Source organism: Cydia pomonella, chromosome 22, assembly GCF_033807575.1.
Source record: "Cydia pomonella isolate Wapato2018A chromosome 22, ilCydPomo1, whole genome shotgun sequence".
NCBI lineage: Eukaryota > Metazoa > Arthropoda > Insecta > Lepidoptera > Tortricidae > Cydia > Cydia pomonella.
This window is the reverse complement of record NC_084724.1, coordinates 9412269-9437041: the sequence shown is the minus strand read 5'-3', so window position 1 is coordinate 9437041 and position 24773 is coordinate 9412269. Positions and strand designations below refer to the sequence as shown.

The 24773-nt window shown below is 38.9% G+C and overlaps 1 protein-coding gene across 1 annotated transcript in view; it reads right to left on the bottom strand.

The window, feature by feature from the left end:
• Positions 1-16617, bottom strand: part of LOC133530475 (uncharacterized) — a 31237-nt gene extending 14620 nt beyond the window's left edge. The window contains exons 1-7 of the mRNA XM_061868396.1: positions 16321-16617; positions 15882-16096; positions 10531-10707; positions 7217-7315; positions 5282-5386; positions 4343-4481; positions 3454-3610 (exon numbers count right to left, since the gene is read on the bottom strand). Coding sequence (XP_061724380.1) covers positions 3454-3610; positions 4343-4481; positions 5282-5386; positions 7217-7315; positions 10531-10707; positions 15882-16096; positions 16321-16456 — 1028 coding nt within the window. The 5' untranslated portion in view covers positions 16457-16617. The remainder of the gene's footprint in view (positions 1-3453; positions 3611-4342; positions 4482-5281; positions 5387-7216; positions 7316-10530; positions 10708-15881; positions 16097-16320) is intronic.
• Positions 16618-24773: the final 8156 nt, after the last annotated feature.

Here is a 24773-nt window from a genome sequence, read left to right as displayed (position 1 = left end):
TACTTACTGGTGATCTGAACATTAATATTCTTAAGGAGAATTATGCCTCAGTTAACTTTGTAAACTTGCTCCATAATTTTAAGATGCAAGTTAATATAAAGGTCCCTACCAGACAGAACACCTGTCTTGGTTTATTTGCCAGTAACGTACAAAATGCAGTAGGTAGGGTACATACCTTTCAACTTTCTGATCACGACACTTGCCAGACTATAGAGTTCTTCAGTGATTACAAAAAGCGTGCAATTAAGTATTGGTATAGACACGCTAAAGACTACAATAAAGAAAATATAAATAAATTTAAAGACTGTTTAAATAGCTTAAGTTGGCAAGCCGTTTTTGAAGAATCTGATTTTAATAAAGCCTTCTCTATTTTTCATAATGATTTCTGTATGTTTTACGAATTGTGTTTTCCGAATAAAAGAATTAAAGTACACTCAAACAATTCGAAACCTAAATGGCTTAGTACAGGCATTAAGAAATCATGTAAAACGAAAAGATTTCTTAGATCTAATTGTTTCTTTAAAGCCGGTGACTTATTACATAATAAGATGCAATACAAGCTATACACCAAATTGTTAAAAAGATGTATCACACAATCGCAGAAAAATATTAACAAAAGACATGTCCTATCTGCAGAAAATAAATGTAGAGCTACCTGGGATGTAATCAAAGATAAAAATGACACTGTTAAGGTAGTTGAGAGCATAGAAAATATACAAAGAGGATCAGTGACTATTAACGATGCACAGGAAATAACAGAGGCTTTCAATAACTTTTTTATCAATGTCACCCACAATATACCTATCCCAGCAATTAAACATGCCCCAATAGATAGGGGTAGCGTGAGCAATAGTCTGTTTTTAAAACCCTGCACAGAATATGAGATTGGAAATATAATTAAATATTTGCGTAATACAAGTTCGGTTGGTATAGACGCTATTTCTACTCATATTTTAAAGTCAGTTGTAAATGAAGTAAAGTTTATATTAACTCATCTCATAAACCTGTCTTTTGTGCAAGGTCTTTTTCCGGAAGAACTAAAAAAATCTGTGGTTAAACCGTTATTTAAAAAAACAGATAAGCAACTCCTAGATAACTATCGGCCTATAACTTTAGTCCCTATTCTCTCAAAGGTATTTGAGAGAGTAATGCGAAATAGGATTGTAGAGTTTATAGAGAAACATAATATATTAGCTGAGGAACAAAACGGATTCGTAAAGGGAAAATCGACAACACATGCTGCTTATTCTTTAGTTAGTAAGGTTACGCGCAATATTGACAGGAAAAAGTCTGTGGTGGCTGTATTTTTTGATATGTCTAAGGCATTCGACCTTGTTGACCATTGCCTTTTATTAAAAAAATGCGAACATTATGGAATTCGTGGAAATGCTTCCAACTGGATCCAATCATATTTAACCAATCGTAGCCAATGTGTTGAAATTAGCAGACTTAATAAATAGTAACAATGAATTGACCCAGTATAGATCGTCATTTCAAACTACTTTGAGAGGAGTACCCCAAGGTAGCGTTCTAGGACCGCTACTATTTATACTTTATGTCAATGATATCCCTCACGCAACAAGACATCAAATAATTATGTACGCTGATGACATATCGATTATTATACCTCATGATGATACGACGATGACATTTGAATCCTTAATAAATAATGCTGTTAATGATATTGATAATTGGTTAATTAATAATAAACTAATGATGAATGTAAATAAGACTACTTGGGTACAGTTTTCTAATTATAAAACGCCACGAGCCTCTTTAACCATTGATTGTAAAGGACAAACCATAAATGATTGTGACCAGGTGAATTTTCTGGGCATTACAATCGATAGATTTTTTAATTGGAAACAGCACGTAACAAATATTTGTAGCAAGCTAAGTAGATTTGTCTTTGCCTTAAGAAGACTGAGAAGGGTAGCAGATGAATCAACTGCTCTGACAGCTTACCACGGTTATGTCACATCTGTTCTTCGTTATGGAATCATTATTTGGGGAAACTCTACAGCTGTTAATCAGATATTTTTGACGCAAAAAAGTTGTATACGTGCTGTGGGTGGAGTAGGGTCATTAGATTCGTGCAGACCTCTTTTTACAAAATTCAAAGCCTTGACCTTGGCTAGCATTTATATATATGAACAAGCTAAATTTGTGCGGAACAACCCTGAGCTTTTTTTAAAACCAACTCAAAACCCAAGGTTAAGGAATAGAGATATTAATAGGATAAATCAGCCACTATTTAATTCAGCCCAGTATAATAACAACTGCTACATGATGTCAGGAAAAGTTTATAATAATATTCCTCTAGATTTAAGACTGCTACCAGATAATTTATTTCAACGGAAACTCCGACATTGGCTCATTGATAAATGTTTTTATAAATTAAATGATTTTTTAAATAATTGTTATACCTAGGTTAGAAGTTGACATTGTAAATTTGTATATTCTTTATGACTGTGATTTTATTTTATTTTAGTTGTAATGATATTAATTTTATTTTAATTCAATTAATTCATTTATTTCAAATTGTATATTTTAATTTGCATGCCACTAAAAATGGTGAATTGTGCTGATCCATATTATTTTAAGTCCATCACATTGTACCTGACCATGATTCTAGCAAATAAAAACTTTGAAACTTTGAAACATGACGAATCCATAAGGCTTTCATTTTTTGCCATTTGGCTACGGAACCCTAAAAATATAGGAACAGGCGTCACAGCTAGAAAAGGCAGGATTTTGTAGTCATATGAAGATAGATTCATACAATTTTATTTAAGTCATAAATAAATAACCGAAAATAACCGTAACCGGTTATTAGTTTCCAATAATCGGTTATGAAATTTTGTCAGAACAATCGGTTATAACCGATTATTTCGGTTACGGTTATAATCGATTTGCATTCCCTATACCCTGTATCGTTATGTATTTAAATAAAAGTGAACAATATCTACCCTCAAATGGCTCCTTAAGCCAGTTGAGGGTAGATGAAAACATGACATGATCAAATAATGTAGGTTTAAAGTCAGGTTGTTCAGTGACAGATCCAGGCGGTTTTATATATGGTTGATCACAAATAAGACGACCGGTTTGGCCTAGTGGGTAGTGACCCTGCCTACGAAGCTGATGGTCCCGGGTTCAAATCCTGGTAAGGGCATTTATTCGTGTGATGAGCATGGATATTTGTTCCTGAGTCATGGGTGTTTTCTATGTATTTAAGTATTTATAAATATTTATATATTATATATATCGTTGTCTAAGTACCCTCAACACAAGCCTTATTGAGCTTACTGTGGGACTTAGTCAATTTGTGTAATAATGTCCTATAATTTTTATTTTTATTTATTAAATGTACTAACTACCCGAAAATTTACAAATTGTTTGTTTACCATTATTTAAATACCTAAAGATTACAGAATATAGTAGTGATAAACATACCCCGGCTTAGGTCCCCACATGCAACTAGGGCAGGGCAGTTCATCCCGCAGCTGTGATGGAACCAAGGAACTGGTGGTCAGGATCCGAGTACTGGATAACACCTTGGAGATGGTAAGAGCTTCCTTCTGTGGCTGCTTCTTCGGGGGGTTCTTTCGATCTAAAATTTTCAGGTTTTTATTTGTAAATAGCACAACGAAATACTCAGACACGTGAAATAATGAAAAAAAAAAAATGTTCTCACATAGCGCTTGCATGATACATTAAAGTATTTGTATGGAGCCTGGTCCAAAAACCAACATAAATAAGAGTTAGGTCATTAGATAGGTATTTCTATGCACTTCATTTCGTTCTATGAAGTGAAGTGAAATGAAGTACATAGAAATACCTATCTAATGACCTAATTTTATAAGTATTTGCATATTATATATATCGTTTGATGACCGGTCTGGTCTAGTGGGTGACCCTGCCTATGAAGCCTATGGTCCCGGGTTCAAATCCTGATAAGGGCATTTATTTATGTGATGAACACAGATATTTGTTCCTGAGTCATGGGTGTATATCGTTGTCTAAGTACCCTCAACACAAGCCTTATTGAGCTTACTGTGGGACTTAGTCAATTTGTGTAATAATGTCCTATAATATATTTTTTTATACTACGTCGGTGGCAAACAAGCATACGGCCCGCCTGATGGTAAGCAGTCTCCGTAGCCTATGTACGCCTGCAACTACAGAGGAGTTATATGCGCGTTACCGACCCTAGCATCCCCCCCCTAGTTGAGCTCTGGCAACCTTACTCACCGGCAGGAACACAACACTATGATTAGGGTCTAGTGTTATTTGGCTGCGGTTTATTTATTTTATTTGTTTATAAACTGCCAACATTACTTACGTATGATTTTCACAAGCCATTCCTTCCGGCAGGCGAGGTGGTAGGAGGCGGGGCAGCGCGGGCACTCGCGGCGCCGGCCCTCGTGGCCGCCGCACACGAGGCACCACGATATTGGAGCTACTTTCCGAACTGGTGTATTCTGAAGAGGTGTAATATGAAAACTGTATGCTGTTTATTACTATAGCCTCCTAAGACCCAGAAGCAATTGTTTTGTTTTCGAATTTGGAACCCTTAGTTACATAATAAAAGTTTAAAATAGATTTTGGAATATGTACAAAAATTTATACTCAGGGTCTTAGGAGGATATAGCAGCGGCTCCTAACCTGGGGGTAATTACCCCGGTGGGGGTAAAACTGGTATTTCATAGGGGTAATAAGCTTAATTAAAGATAACAAAGATTAGACCTATAAGAAAGACTATTGATGATTATTGGGAGGAGGGGTAAAATCAGGATCCCTAGTCTTAGGGGTGACAGAACTAAAAAGGTTAGGAACCACTGCTATAGAGAGACCGGAGGACCGGTCTGGTCTAGTGGGTAGAGATTCTGCCTATGAAGCCGATGGTCCTGGGTTTGAATCCCGATAAGGACATTTACTTGTGTGATGAGCACAGTTATTTGTTCCCGAGTCATGGATGTTTTCTATTCCCGAGTCAATATATATATTGTTGTCTGAGTACACAGATCACAAGCCTTCTTGAGCTTACCGTGGGACTTAGTCAATTTGTGTAAGAATGTGCCTATAATATTTATTTATAGAGGCCGGGAAATGAAAGGTTGCATGCCAAGTATAGATTTCGACAACCCTAAATAGCCCAAAGGGATAGTGTCATTCCTTAGAAAGGGACATCATGATTCGTCGCTGAATTGCTGTCAAACTTCGGTTATGTAGGAAGTGTCATTTCTGTACGGTAGTACTATTATTTATTCTGTAATGTTACCTCTCCTGTGTCATTTTCAGCGTTCGCCGGCAGTCGTTTATGCACGTAGTTGTACCTCCAGCATTGGTGCAGGTAATCTTCTATCTCACGCTCCGTCATTATGTTCTATGACAAGAAAAATTACCCTTAACTAAACTTAGATTAACATTTTATTCACCGAAATATGTATGGTGAGCAAAATTTCGTACCGACTTGTTACCGCGAAGAAGTGCACAATGGTTTCCCATAAAAGTGATGCTAAGTCCAAATTTTGATAGTCTGTCACAACGGAACTTGTCGAAAGTATAAAAAGGAAGGCCACATCATCGCGGTATCAATTCGGTACGAAATTTTGCAGTCGGTTCTTCTATCAATACTTAATACATGCCCTTTTTATAGTTACAGCATCGACAAAAACCGGCCAAGTGCGGGTCCGACTCGCGCACCGAGGTTTCCGTACAAACCTTTTGGTATATAAGTAAAAGTTCACCTATCACGTCAATCGAGTCATATTAATTATTTAAAATATTTTTATTATATGATGTAACTAAAAAATTACGGTTTTCGCAATTTTTCCTTTATCTGTGCTATAAGACGTTGCTTCGTACCAAATTTCAAGATTCTGAGTTCTCGGGAAGTACCCTGTAGGTTTTGATTCCCTTGCGAGTGTCGAAAATTTGCGGCATAAACGGCTGTATGTTTTGATTGCGTTGGCTTAGAAGTTTGATTTTTTCACAGCTCCAAGGTACTGTAGACCTGAGTATTTGATTTAAATTCCAGCTTGATACCTCCACGCGTTCCTGAGAAAAAGGGTCTTGACAGACAGACAGACGGACGGACGGACGGACAACAAGGCTTCGGTTTTTTTCTTTTCGAGGTACGAACCCTAAAAATGGGTAACGTATTGCTAAATGTTCAAATGTCCCTAACTCTTATAATAATTAAAAATTCGAAAAAAATCAATCGCAAGGGCATAAATGTAGTTGACATACAACAAATTGGAGCCTGGGGTCCGCTTGACAATTAATCCCAATATTTGGCGTAGGCACTGGTTTTACGAAAGCGACTGCCATCTGACCTTCCAACCCAGACTAAACTAGGCCTCGTTGGGATTAGTCCGGTTTCCTCACGATCAAATGATATTTCGTACATAAGTTCAGAAATCCTCATTGGTACGAGCCGGGGTTTGAACCCGCTTACTCCGGATTGTAAGTCGCACGCTCTTACCGCTAGGCCACCAGCGCTTGTACCAAGTTTTTTACCATCTGGACCCGGGTACGTCCTTAAACTACGTCCAAAAGAGAGGTATGGGCATTGTGAATGTCATCTCGCTTTGTGTGGTAGGGAACAGCCAGCGGATGTCATTCCAGATCTAGAGCAGAGCCCAACTGGGGACGTACCTTCACCTTACAAAAAACCGCAGCCAAATAACACTAGACCCTACTCATAGTGTTGTGTTCCTGCCGGTGAGTAAGGCCGGCGCCCCACTGCAGCGCACGCTATGTACACGACCCACGTTCCTATACAAAATTTCGTGGGCTTGCCCACGGTTTGTATTAAAACGTGGGCCGTGGATGTAGCGTGCGCAGCAGTGGGGCGCCGGCCTAAGGTTGCCAGAGCTCAACGAGGGGGGTCGGCAACGCGCATGTAACATACTACGTCGGTGGCAAACAAGCATACGGCCTGCCTGATGGTAAGCAGTATCCGAAGCCTATGTACGCCTGCAACTCCAGACGAGTTACATGCGCGTTGCCGACCCTAACCCCCTCTCACCCTCGTTGAGCTCTGGCAACCTTACTCACCGGCAGGAACACAACACTATGAGTAGGGTCTAGTGTTATTTGGCTGCGATTTTTTGTAAGGTGGAGGTACTTCCCCAGTTGGGCTCTGCTCTAGATCTGGAATCAATGGAAGTATATAAAAAAAAAAAAAAAACTATCACCAACTTAAAGTTACCTTGATGACCAGGTCGAACTTATCTTCCGTGCTGGCGTCCACTTGCAGGAGATACTCAAGTGTATCTCGACTCTCAGTAGTTTGCTCTGTCATCAGCACCTGCAATATGCAAAACGCGCTACAAGCCTCAATTAGCTAATAACATTGTGAGGATGATAAGTGGGAACCCAAATACTCATGTTTTTAATGCCTAAAATGCTTTAATGGCTATCTGTTCATCAGAGCGAGAACCGGAAATAATAATATTGAATTGTTTAATACTCATTATTTTCATTTTGTTAAAGTTAAGCTAGTTTATAGTTCGTTTTTAAGACATGTATGGGTTTTTTTTATGCCTGCAATAAAACATTTTATTTATTATTATTATTTATTTATAATAATTAAATAATAAATGTAATCCTGTTGCAAGTTGATTCCATTTTTCTCTGTTTTAGTTCTAACTACGTTTGAAGGAATTCAACATTTGTCCGAAAATCTAAACATTTAATCGGAGCTAAGGGACATACTACGAAGCAGTTATCGTTCCTTGCTTTTCCTACAGCTACCTTGCTTTTTGTGGGGTTGGGATTAGTCAAAAAATCGTTTGTTGAAACTGTCGTGAGTTATACTAACATGAAAGAGAATTTGAAATAGAGGTGGATTGTCAAATAAAACTTTACAGCCACAGTACATTTACTGCCATCTTTCGACACATGGATTAAATCTTTTAGAACGCCATTTGACTTTGATCTTTATTCTCTCACTGATATATGTTAAATTTGATAAATATCAAAAAGTGGCGCCATCTAATAGATCAAAGGCCAAAGCGATGGCCTGATGGCGCCACAACCTTTAGCCGATGTCCGGTAAAATGGCGCCGCTTTTTAATTTTTAACAAATTTAACACATATCAGCGAAAGAATAAGGATCAAAGTCAAATGGTGTACTAAAATATTTAATCCATGTATCAAAAGATGGCAGTAAATTTACTGTGGCTACAAAGTTTACTTTCACAATCCACCTCTATTTCAAATTCTCTTTGCTCCTTAGATACCTCTACCTTCCATATAATAATTGTTTGTCTTAATCTGTCAGTTTGACAAGTGTATTAGTAAGAAAGGGATGAAACACAAGTTAGCTTAATTGAGGCGTGTAAAGTTGTATGAATAAGAGGGTTAGACTTTTCAGAGGCTCCCTTAGTGCTTAAAGGGTCTGCCACATGTTAGCTTAAATTGGAAAGTTAATCTTGACATTGACAATATTATTAATATTTATTACTATGTATATCTCTTACTGGAGTCGCCTTTAAGGGCTTAGCCGTCTGTTGAAAACCTCGGCCAATTGTCACATGTATTGTATATATGAACTGACGTTTATCACAAACAAAGAGCATATAATTAATTTATTTATTTTAAACTTTATTGCACATAAAAAAGAGGACAACAGGCGGACTTAATGCCAATAGGCATTCTCTACCAGTCAACCATAAGGCAAAACAGAGAAACTTCAAGGTGGGTGCAGTGAGAATTAAACAAAAAAAAACCGTAAATTTTAAGCGAAATAAAATTTCTAAATAAATACTATAGTATGTTTCATTATACCTTATGACTATGAGTACATAAATATATACATATATATGGATAAACAAGGATAGATACATATACATACAATTGCACGTGCGTTATGGGTTACTTACCGACTAATTCCCACTACGCCTGCTAGCAGGTGATAAAGCAAACGTTTAAAAGTTAACTTGCTTGGAGCCTGTCTGATCGCCAGAGGGAGCGAATTCCAGAGACGGATTGCTTGTACGGTGAAGGAAGAAGAGAGAAAACCACTATGGTGAGGGATTACCGAGAGTTTAAGAGAGCGGGAGGAACGTAGTTCACAACCCGGGCGAGGGGTTACAAAGCTAAATCTACATTTTAGGTAACTGGGAGCAGAAGGCTCGAACAGTATTGAAAAAAGCAAACAAAGAATTCTGAGAGTCCTACGCTGACGAATAGGGAGCCAGTTAAGCTGGCAACGGTAATGAGATATGTGGTCGTACTTGCGCAGACCGAAGATAAAACGTATGCCATTATTGAGCAAGCGATCGAGCCTGTTAAGTGAATTCTGAGAGATGTTCGTTGTGCACACATCAGCGTAATCAATGATCGGTAGTATTAGTGCCTATACAAGTAATTTTTTGGTGGATACTGGGAGAAAGTTTTTTAAGGGATAGAGAGAGCGTAAAGTACCAGTGACCAAAGCGATTTGACCAATCAGCTACGTAGTTCAGGTCATCATTGATGGCTGCTATTGCAGAGTTGATGTCTATAATATCGGCTTGGGTGTACAACTGCAAATCATCTGCATACAAATGGTGAGCGCCCTTGATTCCCGAAGTAATGTGGTTGATGAAAACCGAAAATAGAAGAGGAGAGAGGATGCCACCTTGCGGTACCCCGGCATTCAAATCACACCACCCCGAGAAGCATTGACCAGCACGCACAGCCCGAGTTCTGTTGGTGAGATATGATGCGAACCACGCAGACGCAGCCGAAGAGATCCCAAGATGAGAAAGGGTAGCGAGAAGTAGGTCGTGATCGACTGCATTGAAAGCGTTGGAGAAGTCAATAAGTACCAGTACCGTGACTTTTGAGGATTCCATGCCAACCCTGATCCTGATAATCACTACGTTCTAATCACAAATAGCTATATGTACTTATATTTGACTTGTTCCTGCAAAAAATCGGCAGACTGTTTTGTACAGAAAATTACAGAAAAGATATCTCCATTTGTTAACCTTTTGAACGCCACGCCTATCGCACGCGGCGCGTAATCGTGAACCTTGTCGGTACGCATGAAGGTTGATATTGGGCTGTAGCTGCGCGCGTCATATGACGTCTTTGGCGGTCAAAAGGTTAAATCCTCCAAGGTTTAATAAGATATAAGAACTTATTTTATTTTATTTGTATAGCTATATCGCGTTTTTTGAAGAGTTTCCACGGAAGACCAGCGTCAAGGTATCCAAAAGATACCTTGAAACCAAGCTGAGTGAAAACCATTGACATTATAGTGTTTTGTGATAAGTGTTATTTAAGTTTTTATATTTAAAGTCCTGAATATATTCTATTCGATACATGGTGTGACATGACATACAATCAAAAATTTGAAAAAAAAAAACAAACCCATTTTTTTTGGCAAAATTTAATTAAACTCATATAACATTTTTTCCTTCTTTTGGCCCCAGAAGTGCGAGGATCTTTCGGGTTCCTCGTGTTACACCGTGTATAATAAGAGTCAATAGAGAACAGGGGGCTTGTACCACCTTCTACAATTTATGTTCTTACCTTATAGTATGTATCAAAGAACATTTCCTTTCCCCTTCGCACAAACTCCCTAAAAGAGTTCTCATGTTTGCCCTGCTTGAGCGGTTGGTGTGAGTGGTCATACTTCGCGTTGAAGTCTGGTGTTTTGTAGTGGTCTGGCTTCACGTTGAAGGGTAGCAGGGGATCTACCTTTGTGACCTGAAATGGAAAAAATCAGTATTCATATCTTAATAGGCGCGTGCACACAGAGCAAGTATACGCGCGAGGCAATTTCCTCGCGCAGAAAATAGCCAGTGTAGACGTGCCTCCGCCGAGGCTGCGGCGTGCTCGGACGAGAACGCGCGCGCCGCCTTGGCCGAGGCACGTCTACACCCGTCGTTTTGTGCGCCAGGAAATTGCCTCGCGCGTATGTCGCTCTATGTGGACCGGCCTAATTAATATTTAATTCTTTTGTGGTGAACATTCTTACTGCATGTTTAGCGACCTTCTGGAAGGATGAGTTTTGGCTGAAGGGTGTCAAATTCCGGCGGTTCCGTGGCTGGTTCTGTGACACTGCGAGGTTGCAAAACGTATTACAAACATAATTATGTGTTTTTTGTTTGTTTTAAGATTTATAATAATACTTATGTATGCTAGTTTTAAGGTATTTATCTACGGGTCAATATTTGCCTGAAAATAAAGCTTTTTAGGGTTCCGTAGCCAAATGGCAAAAAACGGAACCCTTATAGATTCGTCATGTCCGTCTGTCTGTCCGATTCTGTCACAGCCACTTTTTTCCGAAACTATAAGAGCTGTACTGTTCAAACTTAGTAAGTGGATGTATTCTACGAACCGCATTAAGATTTTCACACAAAAATAGAAAAAAAAACAATAAATTTTGGGGGTTCCCCATACTTAGAACTGAAACTCAAAAAATATTTTTTCATCAAACCCATACGTGTGGGGTATCTATGGATAGGTCTTCAAAAATGATATTGAGGTTTCTAATATCATTTTTTTCTAAAATGAATAGTTTGCGCGAGAGACACTTCCAAAGTGGTAAAATGTGTGTCCCCCCCCCCGTAACTTCTAAAATAACAGAATGAAAAATCTAAAAAAAATATATGATATACATTGCCATGTAAACTTCCACCGAAAATTGGTTTGAACGAGATCTAGTAAGTAGTTTTTTTTTAATACGTCATGAAATTAAAAAAAAAAATTTTTTTCATCATACCCATACGTGTGGGGTATCTATGGATAGGTCTTCAAAAATGATATTAAGGTTTCTAATATCATTTTTTTCTAAACTAAATAGTTTGCGCGAGAGAACCTTCCAAAGTGAAAAAAAGTGTGTCCCCCCCCCTGTAACTTCTAAAATAACAGAATGAAAAATCTAAAAAAAATATATGATATACATTGCCATGCAAACTTCCACCGAAAATTGGTTTGAACGAGATCTAGTAAGTAGTTTTTTTTTAATACGTCATGAAATTAAAAAAAAAAAATTATTTCATCATACCCATACGTGTGGGGTATCTATGGATAGGTCTTCAAAAATGATATTAAGGTTTCTAATATCATTTTTTTCTAAACTGAATAGTTTGCGCGAGAGAACCTTCCAAAGTGAAAAAAAGTGTGTCCCCCCCCCTGTAACTTCTAAAATAACAGAATGAAAAATCTAAAAAAAATATATAATATACATATATATTTTTACCCTAAAGCACGCGGCCTATTTATCGTGGGCTGATGCTCGTAGTCGTAAAGATCCGGATGTACATGCAAAGAAACAGTCGTTCAACAGAGCAGCTAAGTCTTGCAAGAAGGTTATACGGAAAGCTCGATTTCTTCACGTACGTCGTGTTGGCGCCAAGCTAGCCTCTTACCCGTCAGGGAGTAAGGCTTTTTGGTCGCTGGCAAAGTCGGTGGAGTCGAATTTCTGTCGCCCCTCTTTACCTCCATTGCTGAGGCCGGATGGATCACTGGCACATACAGCTAAAGAAAAGGCAAACTTGTTTGCCTCTCTATTTGCTGAAAATTCGCGTCTGGATGCTGGCGCCGCTAAGCCTCCCTCCATACCTTCCTTAGGTGCTTCAATGGCCGAAGTAAAAATACATCAAAAGGAGGTATTAAAAGCACTACGCTGTCTGGACGTGAACAAAGCTAGTGGGCCGGACGGAGTTCCGGCGATTGTGTTGAAGACTTGTGCGCCTGAGTTGTCTCCAGTACTAACACGCCTGTATCGTCTTTCCCTGAGATCGGGCCAAGTCCCCGAGTCTTGGAAGCTTGCAAACGTACAGCCTGTACCTAAGAAAGGTAGTCGTGCTGACCCGTCTAATTATCGGCCTATCGCGATCACCTCCATACTCTGCAAGATTATGGAGCGTGTACTGAACACCAAGCTCCTGGCATATCTCGAAGGTAACGATCTCCTCAGTGATCGACAATACGGCTTTCGCCGGAACCGGTCAACTGGGGACCTTCTGATTTATGCCACCCACCTATGGGGCGAGGCCATCGAGAGACAGGGTGAGGCTATCGCCGTGTCCCTTGATATTTCCAAGGCCTTTGACAGAGTCTGGCACGACAGCCTAATAAGTAAGCTCTCCACGTATGGGATCTCGTCTGGCCTGCGCTCCTGGATCACTAACTTCCTGAGGGACCGATCTATTCGAGTTGTCCTAGACGGATGCTCGTCTGATCTTTTGGCTATTAATGCCGGGGTACCTCAGGGCTCAGTCCTCTCCGCAACCCTTTTTCTGCTGCACATCAACGATCTGCTCAAGCCCGGCATCTTTGGGTACGCAGATGACAGCACAGTTACGGAGAGATACCTCTCTGACGCGAGGGCCAGTGAAGGTGACACCAAGATCCTCAGGGAGACCATGGTGGAACGTTTGAATCTGTCCTTGAACGCCGTGGCCGAATGGGGCGAGGCCAACTTGGTCGGATTCAACGCCACCAAAACACAGGCGTGTCTTTTCACCGCAAAACGGAGCCAGTTCACCTTGGCTCCCACTTTCCGAAATGTGTCCCTTCCCGTGACTAACACTTTAGAGCTTCTTGGTCTAAGTTTAAAATCGAACTTAAACTTCGGGTTGACTATTGAGTCCAGGGCTAAAACTGCTGCCAAAAAACTTGGTGTCCTATTTAAGGTGAGGCGGTATTTCACGCCGAAACAGCTTCTCTCCCTATACCAAGCACAGGTCCGCTCGAGCATGGAATACTGCTGCCACCTATGGGACGGTTCCGCCAAATATCAGCTGGCGGCCCTGGACTCGATAGAGCGCCGGGCTCATAGACTTTTTGGCGATGACCCATCTATCAAGTCAAAATTACAGAGCCTTGAGCATCGCCGTCGAGTCGCTAGCCTATCGGTGTTCTATCGGATACATTTCGGGGAGTGTGCACAGGAACTGCACGATCTGATCCCACCTTCCCCTTTCCATCATCGGACGTCCAGGCGTGGGGAGCGAATGCACCCGTTCGTGGTACACATTCCATTTGTTCGCACTAAACGGTTTGCCTCCTCTTTTTTGTTACGGACGGCTAAAGAATGGAATGCGCTCCCGCCCTCTGTATTCCCTGATAAATATGACCTCGGTCTCTTTAAAGCAAGAGTGAATAGGCTACTACTGAATCGGTGAGCTCCATCTTAGGCCCTGTCTTCACTTTCCATCAGGTGTGACTAGAGCCAATCGCCGATCAGTTTTTAATAAAAAAAAAAAAAAAAAATATATACATTACCATGCAAACTTCCAACGAAAATTGGTTTGAACGAGATCTAGTAAGTAGTTTTTTTTTAATACGTCATAAAATTAAAAAAAAAATTTTTTCATTAAACATATAGATACGTGTGGGGTATCTATACTATCTATGAATAGGTCTTCAAAAATGATATTTAGGTTCCTAATATCATTTTTTTCTAAACTGAATAGTTTGCGCGAGAGACACTTCCAAAGTGGTAAAATGTGTGTCCAAAGTGGGAAAATGTTGAACAAGATCTAATAAGAAGATTTTTTTTAATACGTCTTAAATTGTACGGAACCCTTCATGCGCGAGTCCGACTCGCACTTGGCCGCTTTTTCATTTCTTTTATTGGACAGACAACACTAATTACAAATTTAATAATAACAGACATATTGATAATATTAGGTACATACTTTTTGAGAAGTAGGTCAAAGCAAAATGTTATCTTTAAAAACGCTATTCCGTGCGTACAGTACATCGCTATATACCTGCAGCTTATGGCCGATATATACGTAGCTCAATACATTGCGGGTTCAATATAATGACGCGTTCGGGGTGCTGTTGCGGCTGCCTCATTGCAGCGTGTCCGGCATGTTCGTGGACGCGCACGTTGACGGTTTCCATGCGATGCTGCGCCGCGACCACAGGAAACCGTCTAGGGGTTGGACTGTGGCCGCGACGCTCCTCAGAGTCCGCGATAGCTGCCACAGGCTCCTGAGCATAGTAGCGGGGAGGTGGGGCAGTAGCCTAATCAGGCACTGGTCCTCGCTTCACTTAAGTTTAGGTACTAATATACTTATTTAAGAGGCCGTTATCGATTTTAATCGCAAAAATGTCAAATTGATAGATTTAGTCGATGAAATTGTACACCTTTTGTTACGTAATATCTAAATAACAAGTATATAACAAAAGGCCTCCTCCAACCTTCTCCACTCTCTCCGATCTATTGCCACTCTACTCCAGGTACGGCCAGCTACCTGCGCAATGTCGCAATGGAAACTTCCCATATACTTAATAACATTTTGAAACACTTTAATAGTAACAGACGGTTTGGTGGAGGGGAACCAACCCTTAACACACTGTGCCAACATGGCCTTCTCGACAATAGTACAACAGGGTATAGTCCTCACCCTAGTCCACAAAAAATTAGGGCAATGACAAATAATCCTGACATTTTCTATTAAGTTTTTCTTTCATTTCTTAGGTTAGATATAAATGCTACTTTTTGTTAGTAATTATAAGAGTTTCTATAATGGCTAATTAAAGAGTTAAAATTTAGATTGTGATGATGATGATGTACTCCTGTTACCCCTCATTAGGGACATAGGGCTCACAGAAGAATTTTCCTTCTATCGCAATCCTGAGCGGCTACTTCCAGCTCTTTCCAGCTGAGTCCAGTTAATCCAGCCTCCTTCTCAACTGATGGCCTTCATGTGGTAAGCTGACGCCCCGACCTTCTACTGCCAGTCAATTGAACAGGTGGTTGTCTGGTTTACAAAACATGTATCTGATCCATCACCATTTCCTTACAAGATTTCCTGGCCTATAGGTTTCTGGTCAGTCATCTGCCACAATCTGATGTTTGAGATAGTTCGTGGCCAGTAAATCCCTTGGATGCGTCGCAGATTGTAATGTTTACTTACCTTCTTTACAGTCCCGGGGCTGGTTTTGGTGACAAAGCCCTTCGATTTGATAACTCTACTAGGGCCGTAGAACGGTCTGCACCTCTCTGCAAGTCGCAGAGCAGTCCACGGCACCCAAAGCTTCTGTTTTGAGCAATACGTCTCAACATGGTAGCACAACTCTTTCTTCCACTTCACTTTATCAGATGAGCCACCCTCCACTGTTACGCCTAAAACTATGAAATTATGCTTACTTTACTGTCTTGCTGCGGCTCTAGTCGTCCGTGCAGAAGACGTTACACTGGAATGTTAAGTCTTTATTGGATTACAGCTTTAAGCAGGCTAGCTGGCAACCTATGTACCTAAATTTTCTTAGTTCAAGTCAAAGTACTTGAAAAATTACAAATAAACAAAATAAAGAAAGATGCTATTTAATATAATTTTAAAATATAAATATTACCTTTATCACCATGAAATCGACCACGATTGTCCTTCACTACTGTGACTTTTGCATAAGTTTTCTTGGATAACCAAGCTATGGCGACGTCGCCCACTTTCCATATATAAATAGTTTCACCGTTTTCATTTTCACACATGATTCTTATAATTTATTCAATATACATGTCCGATCTCTCGTCTAAATTTGTTGAAATTATAGTAAAAATATGAATGTAAACTAAAGTTAAGCAAAACAAACCAAGTACCTAAACCCTAAACTTGGTAATTTCCGAAAAAGTCAAAAAACTTTTGTAAATTACAATAACAACTTATGCACGACTTGCGCTAGAACACTTTTTTTTTGTTTTTTAATTATTTATATTTAAAATAATTTAAAAGCCATTCTATCTCACATTCACAATTAATGAGAATAAAAACTTAATTAAAAAGACAATAATAGAAATTCTGTAGTGAAATCAATGGCAACTGCGGGAAAATTTAAACAGAATGAATTCTGAATGAAAACATTGCGATTCTTGCTTCCTATTGGTTAAAATACACAGAGGCTCCAAAGCTACCAATATCTAACAACAAAAATTACAGTGTTGCCATGTTATACAGCGCCACCCAGTGTCGAGTAGAATCACTAATAGCGCTAGCAGGCGAATATGCTATGGTAAAACGTACACAGATGGCAGTAGTAGTCCAAAAAGATGTTCTACTCGCGAAGATTTTATACAACAAAGAATAATGTTCCGTTTCCCAAGTTTCCCTGATGCTTCTTATCTTATCTTACCCACCTTATTCTCGTAGTAAATAAATGATAGGATATAGCTTAAAGCCCATGATATAAGGACATACATAAGCATCAAATAATTCAGGATAACCGCAACCCCAGGTACCCGGTTATTGTTATTGATCCCGCCCGTTGGCTGTCTGGCGGTCTGTGCACACCAGCGCCACTATCGGCATCCTATGGACACAAATGAGTTTTATGTGCATTTTAGGATGAAATTTTAAGTAAATTGGGTATGAATAAGGCTTTTTATGATGTTTTAAACTAGTATATGTAGACTAATTAAGATAGGCGCGATTGCCATAAGTACTTTACCTTGTAGAGTCTGTGCGGAATGAGAAGAGTCGTGGAATGAATTGGCCCAATACATTCCACGAGTCTTCTCTTTCCGAATAGACTCTACCTATCATGTTTTTAAATGTACTTGCACTTCTTAGGTACAGTATGTGATATATATAAGCTGGATTTTAATGGGATTGCTGTCACGAGAGGTGATCTAATAATTCTTAGGTCTACAATTAGGAGGTTTCTTATAGCCTTAGGAAATCTTACAAGGAACTTTTCTAGTTACCTATATTGATGGACATTTACCGATTACCGAAATATTTATCTCCTTGTCTCACGCACTTTTTACTCCAACTAAATATATAAAATTAAGATCTGATAGTTCCTTGGCATAAAATTAAAAATATATCCTAGGAGAGGAAAGTCTTATAAGAAGTCTTATTAATTTTGTTCACATAAGAATTTTAAAGATAGCAATTTATTTATAGATAGCAAGCTACCTATAGATCGGCAATTATATAATAACAACATGACGCACTTATATGCACTTTATATCAATAGGTATCTTCGAGAGCAAAATCACAGCTATAATCTTTCGTTTATAAACAAGTGCCCCACGTCAATAGCACTCTCTGATTGGTTGATCTCCCGCGCGGGGCGTGGTCTGGTCCCGCGCAGCTTCCAATGGTTATCGCAATCTGATGGGGACAGATTGTGTAGGGGACAATGTTATGTAAGTTAGGTATTCTTTGAGTTATAATTTAGTTCGGAACGCGTTGAACTTGTTTTTATTAAGTAATTGTTAGTTGTTTTGTTTTATATGGCATGCTTAATACTAAAATCAAAGATTTTAGTATTATGAAAGTGCATTTTTCGACTATGTTAATTTAATCCCAGAATGCTCACCTTACAATACTTAATCAAGTCTACTGAAGTGTTTTAAATGCATATTTAAACACATTTTTAACTGTCGTCATAAACAAAATATCGAAGCTTAAGTTAAAAGAATGTAATTGACGCTTTTCTGCTAAATAATAAATTCTAAGAAAATTAGACTGTTAGATATCTGGTTTATAGACATTTAATAATGTAACCGTACAATACGTAGTTACTAAACTTATTTTAGTGCCGGATTTGGTATACCTACCGCTATCGCTATTTAATCTTTTTATGTAGGTATATTTATATTTTTTGGTACATCGATAATCTGTTCATGATCTGGGTTCCAGCAAGTGCTTCACCCGAAAGAGTGGAGCGTATTACTGAGCCAGAACCCTTTCGTTTTGCTGCAACGCACACAGCAAACCTTACTTTTATTCATGCTTTTTGTTCTTTATTCAGTTTTTATTTTGGTGTTGCTATTGTTGCTATTATTATTTGTTTATATGTGTGTATTGTGGCAAGCGAATAAATTATTTATGTATCTATCGGACCATTGAAGTGAAGTAGATACTCCGGATCTAAATTTCACTGCAGGGTCCTGTGATTCACAGGACTCTACACTACAGTGAAAGTTGCCAAAAGTTGTGGCAAGGTGCCAGGACTGCGCTAAGAAGATGTACACAGTCCGCTTCAAAAGTAGCGTACCTATTAGGTACTATTAGACTGCGTCAAAACGGATAGCAGTGATAGTTAGCTTAACAAAAAGAGATAATGTCTCTATAGTCCATCTCCAAACTTAATGTATTAACCGTGGAGACTACCCGTCTCTGTAATATTGTATAATATACTTGACTTGGTACATACTAGTTATGTATTTTGTAGCATTAGTTTATGAGACTGCTAGCTTAACAGTTCAGACGCGATTTATTTATTTAGTATACATTTTATTTTAACACTTGGAGAGACTTTTACACCTCCAAATCTTATTAGTATTAGTAGTATTAGTACTCTGACATTGGGGACCTTTTATATCTCCAGATTTAATGTATTTTTAACCATAGAGACTATACATCTCTTTTGTATTGTAGTAATTATTTATTTTAAGATTATTATAATGTAATGTTTACCCAGGTATTGGCTGTTGCATTTATAAATGTTGTTATGTATTTGTCATGTCACTATATGCTGTTACTATAAATGTTGTATTTACTTGTAAAAGAGCCCTTGACGCCTACTTGCAGAATACATTTTTGAATTTTGAATATACTTATATGAAAATAAACTACGGCTATTTTTAGACGCTACTGTAAGATACGTTTGATCAGTGAACGCGAAATGTCGAGATATATCTTATTTATTTATATTTATTTAAGAGCCTATTACTGTCGGTCTGGCCTAGTGGGTTGTGACCTAGTGACCCTGCCTATGAAGCCGATGGTCCTGGGTTCGAATCTCAGTAAAGGCATTTATTTGTATGATGAGCACAAATATTTGTTCCTGAGTCATGGGTGATTTCTATGTATTTAAGTATATATATTATTTATATCGTTGTCTGAGTAGGTACCTACCCAAAACACAAGCCGTCTTGAGCTTACTGTGGGATTTAGTCAACCTGTGTAAGAATTTCCTATAATATTTATTTATTTTATTGTCCCACGTGTCCCTCTTACCAGAAGTCTCCTACTTGTCTCTGTCAAAGGAGTCACGCTCGTCCCGCCATCTCCGACGAGATCTACCGTGACGCCTTACAATTTGTGGGGGGCTATTTTGGGTTACGGGTCATCCGGCACACGGCAGACGTATGCTACCCGGGCCCATTTGAGCTTGGCGACAGTCTCGGCTACGTCGGTTAATTGTGTTTTGGAGCGCACCTATTTGATGAAATCAGTTAACGTTATGCTTAGAATATATCTCTATTTGAAATGTTGGCGCGTTGTTTCATGTTCTACTATTGATGCTAACCCTGAACAGAACTGATTTCCGCTGTTACGGGAGAACTGCCTTGAAAATACGGAATTCGAGGTTAAAATACGGGACAGGCCGTTTAAAAAAATACCTCGACGAAAAATCACCCTTATTTTTTTTCAATTAAATAACTATATCTATACAAGTAATAAAACACTGTTCGGGAGAATAAATATTGTGCGAATAGCTATTTTTATCATTAAATGCCATTGAATCATAAAAGTCCCGTATTGGTTTACGGGGATATTAAAAATTCGTGGCTTAAATACGGGACATTCCGTAAAATTCAGGACTGGTCACCTTAATTGATGCTGACTGTACCCTGTACCTTTTTGCTTATACAACGTCGGGAGCAAACAAGCATACGGCCTGCCTGATAGCCAGCTGCAGTCTCCGTAGCCCATGGACCTCTATAATCCCAGCCCACCTATAGGTATAATTAAAACCGGCCAAGTGTGAGTCGGATTCGACCACGAAGGGTTCCGTACCATATTTATAAAAACGGCAAAAAAAAAAATATGTTGGTTGTATGGGAGCCCCCCTTAAATATTTGTTTTATTCTGTTTTTAGTATTTGTTGTTATAGCGGCAACAGAAATACATCATCTGTGAAAATTTCAACTGTCTAGCTATCACTGTTCATGAGATACAGCCTGGTGACAGACGGACAGACGAACGGATGAACCTCCCGGGGGAGTTATGGATTGTAAAAAAAACCGGACAAGTGCGAGTCGGACCCTCCCACCGAGGGTTCCGTACTTTTTAGTATTTGTTGTTAAAGCGGCAACAGAGGAGGATACCCTCCTCCAATTGAGGGGGGATTTAAATTTTCTCGGGTCAGAGGTGTAGGGTTAGAGCCGGTGTAGCTTTATTTGACGTTCATAAGCGCATTGTAATATGCCTACTTGAATAATAAACTATCTTTATCATCATCTGTGAAAATTTCAACTGTCTAGTTATCACTGTTCATGAGATGCAGCCTGGTGACAGACGGACGGACGGACAGCGAAGTCTCAGTAATAGGGTCCCGTTTGACCCTTTGGGTAGGAACCCTAATAATATGATTTGGGGTTGTTTCCCAAACCGTACTTAGGTATAAAAGTCTCGTAACATTAAAGTTGTAGTATTTGTCCTCACTTAATTCTGGGATGTTCGATGAGTCGCCGTAGGTCACCCACCGGGTTTTTATGCCCTAACCTTAAACTAAACCACTAGGTGATGCTATAAGGGTCTAGTCATTTAAGTACGTAATGTCAATTACTCATATAAATATTTATAGATCGTGAAAATAGCCTATTAACCAAAGCTGATGTGAAACAAAGATCAAAATTATTGAGTACTTAAATGCATGGATTCACAAACAGGTAAAAATATAATGGAAATAGGAATAATCAGTATAAAATGGAATAAAAGCCGCCAGCATTCTTGGTACAGTCAACCAATTAGAATCCTAGGCCACTATAGAACCCTTTCGCTTTAACTACTAGATACTTGACACGCATCACTCAATAAGCACTGTCGTAGAAGTCATTATGGCATGGTTCTATAGTGGCCTAGGAATCAAATTGGTTGACTGTACATTGCCTCATGGGCCCATTTTAGATTTAAGCTAGTTCTAGTAACACCACTGTATATATCATTTTGAATAATGTTATTGAAAATAAAATATGATTTATTTAAAATGGCGTCAACATTTCATTTTCATATCTATAAAAGACATGTCGTTACTACAGGTCTAGAGTGACGCTTACGCTTAAATATAATTGAAGTGTGCAAAAGAGAAGCCATTACCTAGGTATGTGAAAAGTTCATGAGTGCGAAAGAGAGACTAGCGGCTGCTACTGGCCGTTTCAATGTAAAAACGTAAGGTTAGCGGGCTGGAAAATGCGAAAAGCTGTATTCAGGAGATACGGTGGGTTATATCTTGGAATATATTGCTGTAAAAAAAATATTATTTCTGTATTGATTACTTCTAATGGCACCTGGCATTATTCCGATTTTGGTCGCACTTTTGATATTTGACAGGCAATCATTGTGTCTAAGGTCCACGGCGTCTATTTTTGATATTTGACAGGCAATCATTGTGTCTAAGGTACACGGCGTCTATTTTTGATATTTGACAGGCAATCATTGTGTCTAAGGTACACGGCTTCTATTTTTGATATTTGACAGGGAATCATTGTGTCTAAGGTCCACGGCTTCTATTTTTGATATTTGACAGGCAATCATTGTGTCTAAGGTCCACGGCGTCTATTTTTGATATTTGACAGGCAATCATTGTGTCTAAGGTCCACGGCGTCTATTTTTGATATTTGACAGGCAATCATTGTGTCTAAGGTCCACGGCGTCTATTTTTGATATTTGACAGGCAATCATTGTGTCTAAGGTCCACGGCGTCTATTTTTGATACGACTGCGTATAATTAAAGGGTAGTTTATGCTTTAATGAACAACTTTCATAGGTTTTGTAAAAAAAACACCCACGTGCGAGTCGGACTCGCGCACCGAGGGTTCCGTACAAACCTGTAGGTATATATTATTATATGATGTAACTAAAATTTTACGGTTTTCACAATTTTTCCTTTATCTGTGCGATAAGACTTTGCTTCGTATAGTCAGCATCAAAAGTAGCGGATCAAATAACGTTTCATAAGTATCTACTTTATAACAGCTTACCAAAAAGTGATATCTTTAATATAGAATAACTAAGACTGTAAAAGATATACTCTTGAGCGCGAATTTTAACAATTTATCTATATTTGGAAAAGTTATCCGAAATATGAAATACTTTTGGCGCGTTGTTTAATCTGCTACTTTAGATGCTGACTGTACCAAATTTCAAGATTCTGAGTTCACGGGAAGTACCCTGTAGGTTTTGATTCCCTTGCGAGTGTCGAAAATTTGCGGAAATTTGCGGCATAAACGGCTGTATCTTTTGATTGCGTTGGCTTAGAAATTTTTTCACAGCTCCAAGGGACAGTAGACCTCAGTATTTGATATAAATTCCAGACAGACAGACGGACGGACATATAAGGGTTCCGTTTTTGCTTTTCGAGGTACGGTACGGAACCCTAAAAATGATGCCTTTTATTTTTCCATATCAAATAATTCAGCAAGCAATGCTCTACTTTATTTTAATTCAAAATGTCCTATTTAATGACGACAAGTAACTATGATGTACGAAATACATTTCCACTCGAAATATTTTCAAAAATTATGCTCTGGTAGTTAAGAATAAATTAAAAAAAATCTTTCAGAATTGTTTTTTTTTATATACTACGTCGGTGCAAAACAAGCATAAGCCTGATGCCGCCTGATGGTAAGAAATCTCCGTAGCTTAACGCATTCACTGCCACCGACGCATATATGCGTTCACCGTCATACAAGTTTGTTCCTAGGCCACGCCCCCTGGCAGTGAATGCGTTAAGGTCTGTTTTTTTTATTCCGTAGACTAAAATGAAGTTTCATATGTAAGACATGACATTTCTTAGTACCACATAAAATGTCATTTTAGTCTACGGAATAAAAAAATAAAATATAGGTACGCCAGAAATATCAGAGGATTAACATGGGCGTTGCCAACCCTAGCACTCTGCACCCTCGTTGAGCTCTGGCAACCGTACCTACTCACCGGCAGGAACACAACAGTCAACACTACTTATATGAGTAGGGTCTAGTGTTATTTGGCTGCGGTTTTCTGTAAGGTGGAGGCACTTTCCCAGTTGGCTCTAGATCTGAAATGACATCCGTTGTACTGTGCCCTACCACAAAAAGCGAGATTACATTCACAATGCCCATACCTCTCTTTTGGACGTTTAAGGACGTACCCGGGTCCTTTATAGCAATAAAACCTACGTCTAGTTTAAGTTTGCGGTTATATCAAACATACACACTGTATCTATTATGATCGTGAATGTCGTATGAGTGACTTCTTCTTACGGTAGGTACATGACGAACATCGAAAGTAGCAATTAAGTCCTTTCATGAATAAATTCCCGGAGTCACGTCTGGCACGATTTCGGGTATAATATTTAAGTAAAAGTGTAAAGGAAGTAAAATGACTTTGTAACGCAAACATACAGATGGCTTAAATTACAAAAAATTGCAATTTTGGCATTGCATTGCGTCGATTCCACACCCGTTCACCTAAAACTAAAACGTCACAAGTCTATGCGTAATGAAATAGTAATTATATCGTTTTAGCATAAAGTACATCGTCACAACGTAGGCGCAAAACGGTCTGAAGTTTAACTAATTGGGGAGAAAGCTCACATCTGCCCACTTTCGCTTTAAACCTTGAGGATTGAAACACCTTGTTAATAACTAATTATACAAGTACTTACTTACCTACAATCTACATGCTTACCTCTACCCACATAATTATAATTAACCTCCGCCCTCGGCTTCGTTCGTATAGAACAATTGTGGGCAAAGAGCCCGGGGGCAACTCCAGCCGCAGAAAGGATTTTGTTTGGCCCGCCGGTCCTTCGAAAGAAAATAAAAAACTACTTATAAGGCCCGCAAAATCATAAAAATGCATTTTTGCTGC